The sequence below is a fragment of the Gallinula chloropus genome (genome assembly GCF_964237585.1).
Source record: "Gallinula chloropus genome assembly, chromosome: 2".
Taxonomy (NCBI): domain Eukaryota; kingdom Metazoa; phylum Chordata; class Aves; order Gruiformes; family Rallidae; genus Gallinula; species Gallinula chloropus.
Genome location: NC_140086.1, coordinates 133,506,403 through 133,526,088, shown reverse-complemented (window position 1 = coordinate 133,526,088; position 19,686 = coordinate 133,506,403). Strand labels below are relative to the sequence as shown.

Here is a 19,686-nt window from a genome sequence, read left to right as displayed (position 1 = left end):
CTCTTTGTAAAATGCTTTTGAGATCTCTAGATAAGTGATCATTAAGCAAGCTGTGTATCTCACAGCAGCGTGATACATGCATTTCTGTACCTACTTCAAACCGAGAAACAAAAGTGTTAAGCAACATGCCCAAGGTCATGCAAAGCTAAGAGCAGGAGCAAGCCGCAGAGCCTCGACTATCACAGCCCTTTAAAACAACCCCTCAGTCGGGCACGCACTGAAGTAAGTAAATGTCTCTGTATCTGACAACGTCTGACCTACGAAAGGAAGTAGTTTCAAGACAAGTGGCACGAAACAAAACACAGCTGCAGAAGAAAGCCCTACCAGGGAATAGCTACGCACCAGGAATAACCAGCACCACCTTGCTGAGCACTTGCCGGACTGCCTGCTGCAGTACCGCGCTTGCCAAGGCTCACCTAAAGAAAAGGTGATGACAGACGCTCAAACCGCCCCCCCCCATCAAAAAAACCCACCCCAGAAGAAACTCACAACGCAACAACAAAAAGAAATACACACTCGTGTGTGCAACTTGCCACCACACAGAGAACCAAAACACCCCCAACTGCAGTTTCTAGGACACTGTGCACTACCAAGACATGACTACCAGCTGCCTGTGTAGTGAATCATCGCATTAGAAAATGTTGTCTTTTTTTTTCCCCTCAGTCCACAAATTTTTTCCTAGAAGCTCCAAAATTAAACTATTCTGCATCATAGACAAAGCCAGTGAACAGACCTCTTTGTGACTTCAACAGGCCCGTCAGAACTTATTCTGGTGTCTTCTATGTTGTTTTAATTGTATGGGGCTTTTCTCCAAAATATGGCAAAATAACTGAAAATTAACCTCTACCGGTTGCTCGCCAGCTCTTGTTATACTAAAGCAAATGGGAAATGACCTTCTAGTTCTGAAATTTGCTTTTGAAATTTAAGTCACAGAAAAAGAAAATAAAACAAAAAGCATTTTTCCCCTGATACAAAGAATTGTATGCTACAAATATGTAAATAAATACTAAAGCTTTTCCTTATTTAAACTGCATTTGGAATATCCTAAGCCATTAGTTAAAATGACAGAAGAATACAGCTACCTGAAGCCTATGTAAAGAATCTCTCTTTAACAGGCTTTTAAAGATTGCAAGCCTGAGCATCTAAAAAGCACATCCCTGAATAATTTAAGGCTCCTGGCATCTACACATTGAAAGAGCTCCTTTGCTAAACCTGAAGGTAAAAAAAAAAACAAAACAGAACAAAACAGAGGTAAGAGAAAGAATAAAGGTCGTGAAGGATCAGCATCAAAATCACTACTAAAAAAGTATTTTTTTCTATTTTAAAGTTTAATCAGACATGGAGGAGCACGGATTTTACAGCCAGCCCTTCCCATTTACTGTCAACAGCTGTGGTCTAACATTAACATTTACCCCTTGGCAGTGTTAAGTTAAGGCTGTAATGGTCAGGGAAACAATACAGGAACAAAATGAAAGAGAAGGAAGGAAACCCATCAAGAAGGTGAAACAGCACAAATCCTTATTAGCAGAAATTCAATAAACAAATAAAAAAGCAAAAAGCTAGAGTTTATCATTCATTTTAAATGGGTAACCTACATTTTAGGGCAAAAGACAAAAAAAAATAAAGAAAACAAAAGTTGGAAGAACAGACCAATGTAAAGACATTATTAAAACAAAACATGATTACACTATTAAGACACCAGGCAATCTGGTTTGGTGCAGGGTAATCCCCATTTATAACCAATTGTACCAAGGTCAAATTACAAATCAGTGTATTGTTGACAGTACCAAGTTTTCTCTGCCAACTACATCCTTTAAACATCAGCAAATCCTACCTACTTCCTCTTGTGTCTGTCATAGAAACCATCCAAACAATGGGAGCAAGCAATCTTCACCTCAACAGCTATTGACTTCGAGCAAACTGAACACTTTATTCATTTTCACCCCTAGATTGGAAAGTCTTTGCAGTTCTACAGTATCTGAAAGCCTCACCACTGATTACAACCAGTTCAGGATCTGGCTCCTCCTCAGTATATGAAAATGGACTTGAAACAATAGGAAACCTTATCTGAGGAAGTTAACACAGGTCACCCTTCTGAACACGTGAATGCTGATCTTGTGTGGACAGAAAAACAGTCTTACAAATTAGGTAAGAATTTGGAAAAAGTGTCACATGAAGAACGTGGATTTAAAAAAATAATTAAAAAGCATTAATCATTTTGGAGAAACAGGTTTCAGATATTTGCTTTACATGACTTTTCACGTAATGGCTAAGAGGCATTAGGAAGTCACTTGAATATACAGCTAACAGGTCAGCTGAAGCACAGAATAAGGGAAAACCACGCTGCCTAGGACAGAATTTCCAAATAGTGCCTTTAAAAGCGATTCTTCCCTCTTTTTGTGGAATTTTTATTTCTCAAGAGACTGGAAATGAAAGACAATTACAGTATTTAATATGCAATTATGATATTTTTCCACTGTAATTACAAGCTGGGAAAAAAAAATGTGACACACATTCTTTCTTAGAACTCAAAAAGTTCAGTTGTTGCAGAAAGCAGAAGGTTACGAGAAACTAAGTGGCGATTTGTTTTTCAAATTTCATTAGAACAGCCTAATTGTTATCTACTCTTCATTCTGCTCACTCTGAGCTAAACTAAAAATTGTTCTTTGTGATAGGCATTCAAAGTTTAGGGAAAAAAACCCAAACAAAACCAAAACTGGCAATACAAGATGGGGCTTGGGATGCAGTGACCAAAAAAAAAAAAAAAAAAGGGTGTGGAAGTGCAGGCATTTGTAAGATTATTAATGGTATGAAGGACCTCTTTTCAGAAGACATAATGAAGTAACAAAATAAATTCACCTTTAAATAGGTGAACTGAAGTTTAAAGCATTAAGGGGAACCTTAACATGGTAGATTCTTAGCTAGTAGAAATACGCATGGTTCCAGTAACGTCAATAATATCACATGAAGTTATGCTAGCTGTTGATCTCACTTGTAATATCTAAAGCCCACACCTAACTATAAATACATATATATTATGTTTGCTTTTTGAAAACTGATTGAAGTTTAATAGCAACTCATAATTGAAATATTCATGGTTCCAAGCTAGCTTTGATGTTAAATCCGTAAGTGGATAAAGTGGACTGTATATCTAATCTAAACTAAATGTTTCCCTTAGTTACTAATACCAGTGTGGTTTCACTAGTTAAAATCATTATTGCAGAACAGAAATGCAAAACCCACGGCACTTTAAGGGACATTTAATCCCACTCAGCACTAGGACACAGTGCATGTTCTTGGCAGTATCAGTTCCTTTGCCACATTCTACATCTTCACTTCTAGAGTGGACTAACCCCGGGATCTCTAAGCAACAAACTTTTAACCATGGCTTTCCAGCACAGACACTGTTACTGATGTTTCTTACAACTCCTTTCAATGTTACAAGTTTCAATTTGAGGCCAGCAATCTACATCACTTTTAAAGCAAATTTTTCAAGCGACGAAACTAGAAAGAAAACATCACTAATTTTTGTACCTGGAAAGCAAACTAACAGTTTCAGTGCAGGAGTTCAGTTTTCTTCACATATTCTACAAATTATACACACAATCCCCTATATATAGCTCCATAAATGAAATCTGTGTAGCAAATTTAAATGATGTGGCTGGCCACAGTTTGGTTGCCCCTGAAGTAGCAAGTGGTTGTGGCCTCCTTTACTGGTCTACAAATTCTGCCCTTCACCATTTTTAGCTCAATTAAATATATTAAACACCAAACCTATTAAAGCTTGTATATCCTCTCCCCTGTTTAAAAATAAATAAATAAAGTGCTCCTGCCAGGCTGCTGCAAGTAACAGGGTGAGCACTGTACAGACTTATAGATTATATATAGTAAGTCATTATAATAGAGTTTGAAGGCAGGTTTGGATCCAAGAGAAAACAGTCAGAATTGTGCTACTTCTGCCACAGTAATTTCCCCATGGCTTTGGTTATGTTGATCTCCGTTCCTGTTTCGCAGAGCCCACAGCTACATACATTATATCCAGTATATGTCTGAAACTCCATAACCTTTGCCAGAGTAACTCTCCAGGAAGCTCTCTTGACCTTTACGTAAGATAAAGAAACCAACTGAAATGAAGAAATAAATGTTCCTTTGATAATACTGTGTAAGCAGTGGCTAAGGAACTTTGAAATACAACAGCATTAATAAAATAACCATATTAGGAGAATTTCTTTATCACCAAAAGCAGTGACTAACTTCAATGGAGCTTTTCATTCACAGTTCACAAATTATTTTCCAAGAATCATTGACTTGTTGTATAACGATAATTGTGGGTTAATAGAAGCTCCAACTGAACTTTGTACTCTTACACAAAGGACGTATGCATACATGACTATATTTGGACACAGCTCCATATGTAGGATAACGTATCTGATTTTCAACTTATAGTTTTGGCTTTCATATTGCAATTTAATTTTTTAAAAAGGTTTTTGAAAGCACAAGAGGAAAAAAAAAATAAAAATCCAGTTACAAAAGTCAACTTTAAAAGTTTAAAAAGTGACTGTGACTGTTGGTTGTTATATGCACCAGAACTTCTAGAGAAAAAACAAAAATAAATTGAGTCCAGAGGACAAAACAAACTTTTTGAATCTCCCCCCCCCCCCCCAAAACCCACATAGTTACAAATACTCTTGATAAATTCTTCTCAAAACAATTCCTCAATAAGTGAAAAAATACCCTAAAAGATTTATAAGAAAACTCAACAAGTCCAAACTTGGGTTTTTTGGGTTAAAGACTATTTTAATGCAAGTCCTAATCTCTTTAATTTTAATCCTAACATTGCAGTAGGTGAATGCTGCATTTAACAGCTATCTGGTTTAGTGAACTGCAGTAATTCACTCTGATAGGATAAATTATTTAAGTTATTTAGCAAAACAGAAAAGCTACCACATGCTCTGCTGCAATCAGCAGACGCTGTTTAGAAAAGACCTTTATGACAGAGAGAAGCCTTGCCACAAGGAAGGAAGATGCATAAAGAAGCTGTAAGAAGTCTCTGACATTTCTTTATTACACCCTTGCAACCACTCAAGCCCACCGAACAGCAGGTGTAGCGAAGGAGAGCCAGCGATTGACAGAAAAGTAGCACTTCAGCAGGTGAAAGCAAGATTGGAGGGGTACAGGCTTTAAAAAAAAAAAAAAAAAATGAAAAAAGTTTGGGCATATGTTACAAGAAGTAGCAAACAAGGCAAAGCATCCAGCTTAAGGTGACTTCTGCTTCCTCCCATTACTTCATGGGGAAATTTTGTTAGAGTAACAAAATGCCACATACTACAATGACTTAAAAATGCTTCAGCAGTGCCTGTAATGATTATATGGAGAATTTATTTTATCTATTTATACACAAAACATACCAAGCAGCCTGATTTCTGCTCAGCAGAGTTACCTCCTACGTTCCACAGTATCTGATCCATATTGGCTCAACAGGCTCTTCACATCACTCTACGGACAAACTCCCTCCACTTCCACATGGTATTTCCTTGCTTGGCTAGGGGTTGAGAATTACAAGAAGGGTCCCCCTGCTAAAGGTTATACCCTTCAACCCAAACAACAACTTCTGGCTGCAAGTCAAAACACCACTTGCTTTATCTATTCATCACACTGATGTCACCGACTGGCAAAAGGAGCTATCACATGACTGCAAATGACAATAAATAAAAAAGTACAAAGACCCCCAAATATAAATACACAAATACACAGTTTTTAAAAAGTGAGGAGTCATACTATACTTACAACTTTCAGCCTGATAGTCTGGCACAAACTGCTCGTCATTGTCAGGTACCTGAGCTGAAGAAAAAAAACCAAAAACAAACAAACAAAAAGAAACAAAAAACAAGGAAAGAATTAAAAGAAGCCATTAAAGCATAAATAAAGACTCTTGTGTAATTAGAAGCACAGCCAAGATTAAAACTAGGATTTCTTTTTTTCCGTTATTGTTGGGTATGAAAACCAGGCAAGCACATCATTTTAATATCAGATAAACCCCGGGGTGAAGCTGTACGATGCAGCGTGAGTCCAGAGCAGCCCCGGTACAGAACGATGGGGGGTGGGAGGGTGTGAAGGCTGACACTGGCACTGGCCCTGCCTCACTCCCCACATGAGGGTCTGGACCTACCATGCCACTGATAAAAACCATCAATGCTCACTTTTAAAATGAAGTCTGCATAAATCCAAATCCCAGCGTTTAACACTTACTCATCACGAACCCCAAACTACCACACCTTCCGCTTACTTAAAAGCGATTCCAGTTTTTCATGGCAATCAGCCAGCACAGTAGGGTTTTTTGGTTATTGTTTCTAATACTCAAAAAGGACTGTTTTACCAGACCACAGAATTCCTGGTTCAATGACAATAATTCAGGCATTAAAGATATGTATATATTTTTTTAAATTACTTTAAACAAGAATCATTATTATCATCCCTTCACCTTGTGTAAGATCATCCTCACTTTCAGGAAACTTTCATCACAAACCTGAGCTATAAAATACAATCATTTCACGGGCTGCTGATACATAATTTTGCATCTGTGGTACCGGAGTTCCTTTTCATTGTATAGCTAAGACATTAGCCATCTCCCATTAGCCGTGTTGTAAACTCATTTAAACCATTTAAGCTGAAATGCCATTGAACACATATTATAGGTGAATACAGCCGAGTAACTACAGGACATTACACTGAGAAGCGGCACCCTCAGAGAAAGATTTGCACGGAGTACATCCCGAGAGAGATGCAGCTTACTGCCTCTGAACTTGGTCATCTTGTCCTCAACATACAGTAGAATCATCACAGCAAAGCTGCCTAAAATTATGTTCAAAAATATCCCAGTTTACACAGTTCTTGTCTAAACACAAGGAAATAATTCATATGATCTTAATTAAAAGTTAACATCTGCAGTCATCTGGTTACCCAACAAGATTTGAGAGGTAAATACTGGTTATATAATCATTTATGGAAACTGACTACTGCGCCATTAAATACATTAAATTATAAAATATAACTTTTATGCCATTCAGAACACTAAATTTACAATGCCTATGTTCCCCATTATATATATATGTGTGTGTGTGTGTGTGTAATTGCTACTAGTTTTAAGAGAATTTGTTTGAAGTAAAAATACATATTTAAGTCTAATTACAATTATTTTGAATAGGCACCACAGTACGCTTCATGGACCAAAACTCCACTCCTTATTCAGGAAATATTTCTAATGACTTAACTGAGAGATTTTTACCTGGGTGAAGAGTTCAGAATCAGGCTCAGTATACCAAAAAATTACTTGCTTTCTGCTTTAAAATAAATGTTTAAAGTCCTACTGTCTTAATTGTAGCAAATACCCCATAAGAACAAATGACCTTGGGAAATCTCCAAACACAGATTTGAAAAGAAGGGTAAGATAAATACATAAAGTGTAATTGGCATTACTCTGGAAAAAAACAACAACAACAACAACAAAACCAACCCACAAAAAACCCCATAGTTATTGTTGCTTTGTTGTTCAGGGTTTTTTTAATAACCTGTCCTTTAGTAGTAACTAGTACCTCTGAGGATATGTCAGGTCCTCGAAGTTTGAAGCCATAAAAACCCCACGTATTTTACCAAACCAAATACTACCTGTGTTTTTGATGCATTAAGTTTTTCTTTCCTCCAGAGAAACCACAGGACTTTTACCAGAAATGAACTTAGGGGCAATACAAGCCCAATTTCTCTGCAATTTCTGACATTTCATGCAATTCCCTGCATGTGAATGTTAGGCACTTTCCTTACAAAAATGCCAAACATTTGACTGTTACAGAAGAATCCAGTTATGAAATGAAGGTATCCTACTTAAAAAATCCATTTCTAAGGATTCCTTACATTTCCAATTGTTTTTGAAGGGTTTGAGAGTACATTCAGTGTTAAAGTGATTGCATCAAGTAATTCCTTGTTTACAGAATGCACATCCCACACATTTTTCTTAAGCCAGCTATCATTTTCAAATGCAGCAAGGAGGCTAGTATGACTCTCATATTTTTTATACACACGTGCCTTTTTTTATATATGCATGTATATATGTTAATTTGTGAATCCAGGATATCTAAAAAAAGGCTAAAAGAAAACAAAATCCCTCCTGTTAAAACTGAGAGGCTACATTTAGTGATTGCAGAACTGGGACAGCAATCTTATATAACTTTCTAGAGTGTACTCTGAGCACCAGACTGTTTCACCGAGGCTTTACTCGGGTTTTATCTGTTTAATTTGTCTTGCTCCAAAACAAACCTGTTGTTGAGATATATGCATATATTGGTACATGAGGTGGTTCTTTTTCCAGCAAAAGAAAAAAAAATGAAATAAAACATATCTGGTTGAACTGTCACAGAAAACCTGTATCTTACTTTAGAGATACTGTCATTACACTTGATTTGGTCTGGAGTAAACAAGAAAAAAATATACTGCATTCATGCAACCCCCGAATTTATGAAGGATTATTTAGCACAGAACAAGGTGCATCACTTTATCAATACCGTAGAAATAGGTGGAGACTATGCTGTCAAAATGTATTTTTAAATACAATATTGACATAGCCTTAAAAGCCTCTGTACAAAAAGGAATACAGCAAGTTAAGAAGTGTTTTAAACCCTGCCAAATACAAACAAAACATATCACAATATCCAAAACATTCAACCCAGGAACATACATTTCCTACTGGAATCTAATTTTAGTAGCATCAGTACCTTAGAAATAAACTCACAAGCCTATACAAGGAAATTAAAAGGAGCCTCTAACTGTTGGAAATGAGAGTTTAAATTATTCCTTTGTTTAATCTGATATTCTTTTTAAGTTACCAGAGCTGAAATTTGCACATGATCATGCTGCAGAAATGCAAGCAAACATCAGCAGCCCAATATACAGACATCTTCTCCAGCATCTTTCTGCAAGAGGGCAAATCATTGGGATATATCATCCTGTTACTCAGAAGGGAAGAAGGCTTTCTGTACCTTGAGTTTGGATCATTACAGGCGACTCTGTAGTGAATTAAGAGAGGTAAAGACACAATAACCTGAATGTCCCAAGGGAAAATGTAACTTACAGTGTTGCAACTGCCTGCACATTTATATACGTGTGCCACTCATTTCCTCTTTTATTCACCAATACTGCAATTCAGCAGGGCTGACATAACATCTTCTTCATCGGTCTTCTGTTAACATACTCAACGCAAGACACAACGCATAAATCACCAAAACTTTCTTTTTTTTTCATTTTACTTTGCCATTCAGGGGAAAATTGGAAAATATATCCGAAATGATCATCTAACTGAATGAGAATATTTCCCTGAGCTACTTAATTATGGGGGTTTGAGAAGGCAAGTATATTCCAAAAGACTAATAAAAGGTTTTGAAGGATATTAAGCACGTGGCTTTTACTGCTAATAGCAGAAGCAGCTACATTAGTTCTTTCCACATTCAGAGCCATCAAGTCTCAGACTCCTGAAGTAGACAACATCTGCAGCATAAGCTATCCAACTCAGTCTAGATTATTACCAAAAGTTTTATTTTTCTTCTGATTATAGCTACAATGTCTCAAGAGGATTTGGGAAGCATACAGAAATATTAATGATGAACTTGAGGATGTTACCAGTTTAGATTTTGCAGTTAAAATACCTACTGAGTTAAAATCAGTTTGCCAAAAGCAAACATTCACGACAAGAAAATACTTAGTACTTGTTTGTAGTTTTTAGAGCTTTTGAAAAGCTGAACTGACAGCTCATTTTGCAGAGGGAAAGCAATTTGGGAAAGGAAAACAGAAAGAGTTTAAAACTGGGGCCTGTTAGCTTACTTTCATTGCAAGTAAACAAAAATAAAAAGTCCCCATTAACAAGGATCCAGGACAAAAGGAGTTAATATTTAATTAAAACCAGCTCTATCCACTGTAACAATGACCTGGAGCCAAACAAGGCAGAAGATGTATGAGTCATTCTTTCTGCCAGTGAATGAGACAGCTGATCTCCAAAGCAATTCCTCAAGACAAGCAGTCAGAACTGGAGTTCTGCCTCCATTCACAAAAACACAGTCCAGCATGAACCATGTGGCCCCAACCACAAGCTTTTCATGTCACACCCTTCCAGAAAGCTACAGCAAAGTAAACTTGAACTTTAGGCATAAACAGACTGATTTCACTGCTTTGTCTCAAGATGCAGCACAGACCTGCTGAGGAACGTATTTAATAAATGAAAAGTTAAGCGAACTATAAAGGGCTTAAATTTAACTCTTCCTTCTCCCCGTCACAAACTGCTTCCAAAAGCTCAGCTGCACTCCAGGGAAAGGTATTCCTGTTAAAAAACGGAAACTTTCCAGAAAAACAAGAAGCTGCAAACCTCCTCGCTCCACTTGAAACTTTATTTTGGGTAGCAGAACACTTCCTGCAGCCCTGTGTTCTCTGACCTCACGCTTCACTTTTAGAGCTAAGAGCAACTCGGTTTAAAATATCGATGATTTATTCAAAGTGGCAAAAGACATTGAAACGGACAGGAAATTATATACGAACAGTAGTATTTTGGCTTCAGCTAAAATAAGACTTCAGGCTTCAGCAGGAGTGAGTCTATTGAGTTTTCTTTGATTCATTGTCACTTCTGAATATCTGAAAAACAGTACAAATTTTAAGTGTTCCTGAAGGGCCGGAGGGTGGGGGTTGTTGTTGGTTTTTGCTTGTTTTTTGTTGTGGGTTTTGTTTGTTTCTTTTTTTTCCACAGGAACAACTGTTTCTAACAAAAGAGCATTCAGAAGGCAAAACAGTGACAAATTTCAAGATAGTAAAAAATATTATTTCCCATAAGCACTGGATTTGCTGTGAAAACAACCCAAAACCCTTTTTACATAAACTGAGATGCTCTGACTAATAAACTTAAATGCAGTTCAAAACTAGCTCCAGATCTTAAAATTCTTCCTTATGTGAATAATCCCTAGGAATATGAAGATGGGTTTGCAGAATCTGCTCTTCATTTGCTGCTATACCAAAATTGAGAAAAAAAAAAATTAGTTTAAAAGAAACACTCACATTTAACATTTCACTACATTCCTTGTGGTTCACAAACCCCACTATGCCTTTGAAAATTATTATTTTGAGTAAAAAGCATCTACTTTTCCAGCAAACAAGAAAAACGTTAAAACGTTTATTACTACACAGGCTTTCAGACTTGTAGATTTCTGCTCGTTTCCTTTCTGATCGTTTCTTCCAAATCTTTCAGATTTCTTTTACAAAGAACACTCCTCCCCCCCTCATTTTTCCTAATCTTCTCTTTTTTGTGAACAGATATTTAAGTTCAAAAGTTATGAGTATTTGAAAGCGAAATCTGTCAGATCCCTAGAATCCAGGAAAAAAAAAAAGTGATATTCTCTGTATTAGAAACTTCAAAAATGAAATTTTTTTCACTGTTTTTTAGAGTGTCTGTCCCCACTAGACAGATTGAAGCCATGGAGCTATTAAATTATCATTTCTTGACTATTTCTGCTCCTAGAAAAACGCTTAGTTCTTGAACATGGCTACAGAGGTTGCCTTACACTGGGTACATTTGAACTTTCTGGCAGAAGAAAGCTGTTAGCCAGAGTGTGTTCCTACACATCTTCACTAATTTAAATGGAACCTCCCTAGATCCGTAATTTGAAGATCCAGCACTTCATGAAAAATAATCATCTGAGTACTAGAAAATGCTTATTTTCATATTTTATAAGAAATAAACTAGAAGTCAACACCAGCTCACACAACATGCCGACGCTGGTACATCCTTCACAATAGAAGTGAGGGCAGAACCTTGCTTCCTTAAGTTCATTCCAAATTTGGATATTAATTATTTGAGAGAAATAACTTACTTTCAGACACAGAGAACTAGCTTTTAAATACTGGTAGTTTGTAGTAGCCATTCACTCAATTTAGCTAAGCCGCAGTACAGGCATGAACCCATTACCTGTGGCTATTATTTCAAAGCACTTACTGTTCACTTAATCTTTTTCTATTTATTCAAGTCGCCCAAAGAACAATGTATTTTATTTTTCAGTTTCTTACCATCCGAGGAGCGTATTATCTATTGCCTAAGGAGCAAATCTAGCGCACAAATTCATTATTTGTCTTTGCTTGGGATGTCTTTTATGTATCTTTAACAAGCTGTAGGAGAAACTAGTATCCGAAAGAGTAATTTTAAATTAAAGTCTGGGGGGTTGTGTTAATCTCTTATTCCCCCCAAACCAAATGTTTTCACCATGGAAAGGAGACTTTTGCTAGGAATTTTTTTCTCTTTCTTAATTCCAGAATAATAACAGTTACTATGATGAGATAACCTTAGATTAATATTTGAACCATTTTATTTCCAAGTCACTGAACAATTGCTATCTGCCAAAACCAATCTGATTCTAAATATAAGGAATCAATAAAGTCATTTTATGATACTATCATGACAAAATGTTGCCATCAAGTTATTTAAATATGAAACAAAAGTTAAAATCTGAATACTATTTTCCTTTGTTAGCAATAAGCAATTTTAACTATTTCCTTTCTAATTGAAGGTTGAAACAGTTATTAAAGCCTTCTCACTTTCATTTTCTGACATCAGGAAATAGTTATAATCTATCTTCTGTCCAAGCTAACAACTGACATGAGGGAACATTATTCAGAGTAAGTTTTACATCAAAATAGTTTAGATTCTTTCTTACATATTTAATACTACACAGAGTAAAAAGCAAAACTCATTTCCATAAAAATCTAGTATGAAGCTAGAGGTACACATTCGTAAGTTTTCTACAGGTAGTATTCACCTTGTTAATTATTGAGTAATAAAATATTAATGAGGTTACTGAATTGTTTACGTTTTGGATTTATTCTTTAATACTTGTGAACCTCCCACCATTTTCCATAGGAAAATAATACATTTCTTTTTTCTGTTTTTTCTAACTTGTTTACCACCAACTTATCACAGGTGTCACCAACTCTAAATCTCCAGGCTAAAATATGTGATGTAGTAAGGACAGCTTCAGGAAAAGCAAAACAAAACACCACAACACCACAGTATTTTTTTGCGTGCCATAAAATTCAACTCATTTTCTTCTCCTAACTAATAAGTAGATTTTTGACCTGGTTACTCCCCAGTGGGGATCTGAACTCGTGGGAGAAACCTGGTCAGCTGCCACTGCTTTTCTTAAAAAGGGTCAAGATGTTTTAAAATTTCATGGTCATTTCCCTGGCTCCAGCGCATTATGAAAAGAAATATGTAAACATTACTGATGCTGCCAAATTGGCAGACTTCTAGCCTATGAAGGTCCAGAAGAACATAAATGGACATATCTAGCAATGGGTAAACAAGTCTGATTTCAAAATCTGCTTCCTGGCTAAGATCATCCATGTAGACATTTGAGCAAAGCTACAATACCCTCAACAACTAATACATTGCAAAGACTACCAAAAGTTGTTTGGGGTGGGGTTTGTTTAATAAAAATTTGGGATCGAGTTAATAGCTCAATATTTGATTTTCTTGTCTTGACTTTTTCTTTGCATTTTTAGTTTAGCCTTAACTGTGCTACGTTTGTGTTTTATGGGACAGCCAAAACTACGGTGTGGCCTGAAACACATAGATTTAGATTAGAACATCTAAAAGTCTATAATATATGTTTGTAATATGCCGTGGAAAAATATAACATTCTTGACCTTTGTTATCCTCTGCAACTTTTTTTTTTTTTTCAGTTTTAAGTACTTACCAGATGATGCTATCTGCTTTTACAAAGGTTCCTCAATCTAGCTGGCACGGGACTATACACCTTTCTCTCTCAAAGCCTATCTAAATTTATTAAGTGAAATAGACTCAGCTAAAGAGAAGAAAAGGCTTTCAAATAATTCATTCTAGTCTCAAATAAGCAATGCCTCCAGAATAAAAATAGCCATTGCAGTAATGTATGTACCTGCTTTAAGTATGAAATCAGTTTTAAATTCCTTATTACTTTTTCAAACTTAAATTTCTGTCTGTGCATGCATTATGACTCTGCCTGCATTGTTCTGTCTTATGATCAAAGACATCTAACAATTTTCAGAAGCAAAAATTTCCATGCCAGTGAAAAATCACACTAAAAGTTCTACTCTCCATCAAAAAACTGTATCTTTTGAGGAATATTTTAGCATACTTTTGGCTTGCTAGAATGCATGAGATGACAGAAAATAAAGAGATCCTTATGAAAATTACCACAGGGAGACAGTTACAGTTGTATCTCATCATTATACTACAAAAATGATCTTAGTGCAGGACACTGTTTTCAGTGATTAGGAAAGAACCATAAAAATATATCCTCTGACCCATTAAAGAGGATTTTTGATTACATACCAAATAACCACATGCTAAATATAATGCTAGAATAAAAATGTCAGCAAAATAAACAAGACCCCCACAACTTACTTAAGAGGTTAAGAACTTGACTAACTATATATAAAGCTGTTAAAACAAAATCAGTATGTAGGCAAGTAGTCATCAGCAGTTATTTCCCTCTTTCTATGAAAACCAGCAGCAAGCACTTCACCCCAACATCCCTCCTTTCCCAAAAAAAGCATAACATTTCTTCTATAGACAACTGTCCATAGAATAAAAATAGATAAAAATTAAAAATACTAGGACACACACATTCATTTAAATCAGTTTAAATTTTAGAGAGATTATGTTAACTTGCATCAAAATGTTAATTTCAGATGCAGAAGTTTATATAAAAAAATTCAACCAGAAATATTAAGAACAGACAATGCATAAAAATCCTTCTGCTTGAAAGAAACAGTATTGTAAATATATATATACATAAAAAGAAAATACTGCTGAAGAGAACAAATACACTTCAACAAACAGAAAGCTACATTGCATTTTATTAAAGTTCTCTTAATGCAGCAGCTCCTTTTTTTGCTATTGTCAAATGAATCTCTCCACAGCTACTCAAATTCAGATTCCTACAATATTGTTCTTAAACCTTCTCTTTAGCAGAATGTGCTCTGCAAGATTATTTTAAATACTTAAAAGCACAAGCAGGTGTAAAACAGACCGATGACAGTTTTCTAATCACCCAGTACACAATCTCACAACTACAAATCTGAAGACAAAAATAGCATGCAAAATATTTAAACGTTTCTAGAAAGGAAAAAAAATAGTACTTTTTAAGTATTCCATACACACCTAATGTTCTGTGTTGTGAACAAGGTGGAAAGAAGACACTTGCACTTAAATCTTGAAGCATCCCGTCCCGATGAACCCAGAGAAACTAATTTCTGCCATCAGAAAAGTACTCCACCAGAACACCAAATAATTATACGTGCTGCTCTAAAGGAAACAGCAAGCCCAGTTCTGGCTGTATGTAGTCTCTCGAGGTACAATAATATAAACCTGATCAATTGCAATTAAAATCTGAACAGAGGCTTAGAACTTGAAGTCTTGGTGCATTAGTTCTTGCCAAAAGCAGATGTGATTGTGAGCTGGAAGCAATTTCTCCTGGTAATTTGTGATGACACTGGGTAGAGCAGCCCCAGAGTCCCCAAAGACAAACTCATCAGAGGCTCTAATGTATGCATGACACATGAGGTGGCTCTTTTAGAGCTCAATTAATTGGGCTGAACATTAAGACAGCAAGTTCAGGACTTTTTTTTTTTTTTCTCTCTCCCTCTTTTCCCCCTCCAGAGTTGTTTTTCCTCTTTCTACAAGCAGTTTTTTCCCTTACCTTCTGCAAGCCATGTCTCCTGTAACTGGCTCAGATCTTGAAAGAGTTCTGCAAAAAAATGAAGACATATAAAAGACTCACACCTTTAATCTCTTTGTAAGATTAAGATATGCTCAAAAAATATTTTTCTTGAAGAATATACATTAATTCTATTTTGACAGTCAAACATACAAAGTAGATATTTTCAGGTTTCAGTTAATGATTTTCCTACACTTGTTAATAAAGTACTTACTGTATTCATTTATCAATTCTTGAAATATAAGCAGAACCTTATCCAAGTTCTATAGTATAAAAGGGTTGTGCAGCGATACATAGAAAAGTTAAAAATTATAGTATCTCTTACAGGTGAACTATTTTTCCTTATACAACTCGGGCCTCTTCCTGCAATATCTGCCCCAGATAAAGCTGCCTTGCACTTCAACAGGAGTTCTGCCTGAGCAATGACTGAGTATTGTTATTAGTAGAGTTGTAACTATCATATAAAGATTTTGAAGCAAAGACCCAACATGCTGCATTAGCAAACAAAAAAGGGAAAATCTTTTGTACTTCCCCTTACGTTTTACTTTAAATGACAAAAGAAGCTTTTCCCCTATGCTGCACTCACTATACTTTTAAAGTGAAACCACTTTCTACATGGACTGAGTTTTGCAGCCGCTTTTTTCTTTCTTTCCCCTCAATTCACTGAAATCAATTGCTTATAATCGGTGTTAATCAGAACAGCTTTCGGCTTACTTGCAAAGCTCAGAACCTCAGTTATGAAAATTCTGTTTACTAAGACTAAGTAGGATATTTGAACTGACAAATGGTTTATTTTTAATTTACTGTATTTTGAGAGAGACTTCCTCTTTTATGAATGCTGACAGATAACTATTTACATACACTTAAGTGACAGAGACTATTCATTTATCCTGTGGACTGATACTTCACGTTCACATCAGGAAATCATTTAACAGAAAATCAAAAAGTTGTTTTTCTTTTGAATATAACCCAAGAATAAACTTTTCCAAACAATTAAGTGGGGATTTTGAAAGGTGTATCAATGTGTCCTGACCCTGATAAAATTCATGTAAATGTTACTAGTAGGGCCCCGTGTGCTTTCCTGCATGACTTAGGTACTTACAGGGGTGTAGGCGTAGCATCTATACTGATCTTGTCACTTAAACAAGTGTTAACAGCTATTGCCAGACCACAGTTCTCAAGCTACAATCATGTAAGCAGCTACTGATGGGACTAAGTTGCAAATCTTTGGCTCTCCAAAATTTCTCCACCCTACACTTCCTTAATTGAATTTCCTAGGTTTTTTAACCCTACCAGTGTCACACAACAACAGAAGCAGGCTGGGGGACACCAGGACTGCCAGCTCTACAGTAAAGCTGGAGTGAAAACTGACAGTCTCCACACCAGCGTTCCCACTCCTGCTACCACCAGTGAATACACATTAGTGAAATGGATGTTAAAAGATGGGAGGCACAAGGAAAACCCTGAATCTCAAGAGGCCCGAAGGTGAAAGAGCCAGGTGCCATGACCCCTGTCAGATGCCGCAAAGGCTTGGCATGACATCCGTGTGCCACATGTGCAGCAGTACCTAAAACGCAACAGGATAAGTCAAGGAAAGAATACCAACTTTATCTGTTTATTGCCTTTGCCAGTTTGTTTTGCAGTAGTAAATGCAATTTTCTTGTCTTGTTTATTCAGATTGATCTAGATACATTTATCTCTTAAATAAATAAATAAATAGCTCTCGAAAAGCTTCTCTGCATTAGTAAGTATGCCCGGGAGGGGAAGGGGGAGGGGGGGGGAGAACACGATGGGACGACAACAAGCCCTCACCTTCTGAATCATGAGCCAGGTCTCTGTTAATGAATTTTCTTTTCCTGACATTTGTCGGTCTCTCATTACAGTTTCTCCCACGCGGATTCTATAAACAGGAAAGATCAGTTACTTCAGAAATCTGAGGGTTGTGGGCTTGGTTGGTTTTTTTTTTTCTTTTTTCATTTAATTAAGAATACTTAAAGTCAGCATGAATTCTTTACACTTTCAAACAGGGAAATTATTGTCTTGCAGCCTGCAATTTCTCACAAAAGGTTTTGCTGAGTACCTAACATCCTCCAAAAGACCCCTGTGTCTAAATGCAACACATTTCTATCTATGCAGAAATCTATTTGTGCAGATACATATATACTGTGTTCAAACAGCAACAGTCACCAACCATGTATTTTTAGCATCTAAAGTACACAAACCTACACAATAGCACATAAATCCCCGCTGCATAATCCACGCAGGAGAACCCAGATATGAGATTATAATAGACTGCTTTGTTTCCCTGTGTTACTTATAACACTGTTTGCAAAGTCCTGAAAGAAAAAGGCGGGGGGGGGGGGGGGGGGGGGGAAGAGAAATGTTAAACGTTTGCCTCAACTTCATTCTTCTGAGCGTTGCAGGCAAACGCAGCCAGAAACTTTGAATGCAGCTGCTGCTGCTCCTGCCTCTCTCATCCGCTAATCATGTGCATGATTTTTTAATCATCGCAAAACTGCCTTTAAAGAGAACATGATGCTTTATTGAAATAAGTAAGAAGATAGACTCATCTCGCAGGCAAAGCTCCCAGATGAAGAGTCGTCCCTACAGCGGTAACAAAGCAGAGACTCTTTCTGCAAAACTCCCCCACAGAAATAAGTCGGAGTCAAGTTTATAAACACCAACTTTGAACTGATCACTCACATTGGTGACCATGTAAGGCACTTGCTGGTCATAAAATCCATCCATTCTGCAGCTCTTCCACAAGTCTTAGCTCAGTGTTTTATTTACTGGGCATTTGATCGGGAGATTTCTTCAGGATCTGGACTCCAATCAGCCTAGAGGGGAATACAAGATGGCTTTTAGATTTAAGGAAGGGGAAAAAAAAAAAATCATGAATGAACTGCCTGAATTTGCATAGCTAATTAACCTCAAAGAGTCCCATTCATAAAAAACAACCCTCCCTTCTCTGCCTTCACCTGGGTTACACGCTTCTGCCAGGAAAACACGGAGCAAAAGCACTTGGAGGCAGCAGCAGAAAGCAAGGCGAGAGAGAAGCAGGGTTTTATTTACACTCCCCGCCGTATCCCCCGGGCGATCCGCGCAAGTGGCAGCCCCGACTCTCGCAAACGTGTGCTCAACTCGTAATGGCGAACGGCGGGGCTGGCCGCGCACCTCACGGCAGCGGCGGCAGCGCCCGCCAGCCGCAGCCACGCACGCACACACACACACGCACCCCCCACACTCACAACCACAACACCCCCCCCCCCCCCCCCACGCATCCAGCCACCTTCCCTCCACCTCCCCTCTCCCCCCCCCTTCCGCCCCAAGAATCGCTTTTGCTGCCCAGTACCACGCAATCCTGCGGGGCGGCGGGCAAAGTTGCGGGGAAGACCCACCTGAAGGCCACGCGCGGCGATCGGCTGCAAAAAATTCCCTCCAAATTTAATAAAAACATTAATTATTCCCCGGCACTTCCCCCTTGGAAGCAGCGAGCGCCACTGACAGAGCTCAATCCCGTGGTTTTTCCTCTCCTCCTCCTCCAGGGGCCCCCGAGCCGCGCCGGCGGATCCCCGCCGCCCATTGGCTCCCCGCGCCCCCCGCCGGATCGCCGGATCGCCGCGCCGCCCGCCCCGGCCCCGGCCCCGCCGCCCCCCGCCGCCGACGCGGGGGGCGAGCAGCCTCCGCTCTCCCCTCGGCTCCTCCGCCGGGGGTGAGGAGGGGGATCGGAAATAGCAACTCGGATGCGCGGCGGGGTCGCCGCACGGACCCCGGGATCCTGCTGCGGGCGCACCGTGGCCCCTACACCCCCTCCAACCCCCGGGCAGCTCCCTCCCCTCACATGATTTATTTTTAAAAATAATAATAATAAATTCAAGAAGGGGGAAAAAAGAAAAGAAAAGAAAAGTTT

General features: G+C 37.9%; 1 protein-coding gene across 4 annotated transcripts in view; it reads right to left on the bottom strand.

The window, feature by feature from the left end:
- ETV1 (ETS variant transcription factor 1) overlaps positions 1–19,250 on the bottom strand; it is a gene marked incomplete at its 5' end in the record, with an annotated part of 64,023 nt that extends 44,773 nt beyond the window's left edge. For 2 of the 4 annotated variants that reach the window (XM_084280531.1, XM_084280533.1), the window contains 2 exons: positions 5,788–5,841; positions 15,221–15,281. In XM_084280531.1, the coding sequence (XP_084136657.1) occupies positions 5,788–5,841; positions 15,221–15,281 (115 nt within the window). Of the gene's footprint in view, positions 1–5,787; positions 5,842–15,220; positions 15,282–15,758; positions 15,807–17,588; positions 17,677–18,479; positions 18,614–19,174 lie in introns of those variants that run through there. The other 2 variants (XM_084280530.1, XM_084280532.1) reach the window with 2 other exon arrangements.
- Between the last annotated feature and the right edge of the window lie 436 nt (positions 19,251–19,686).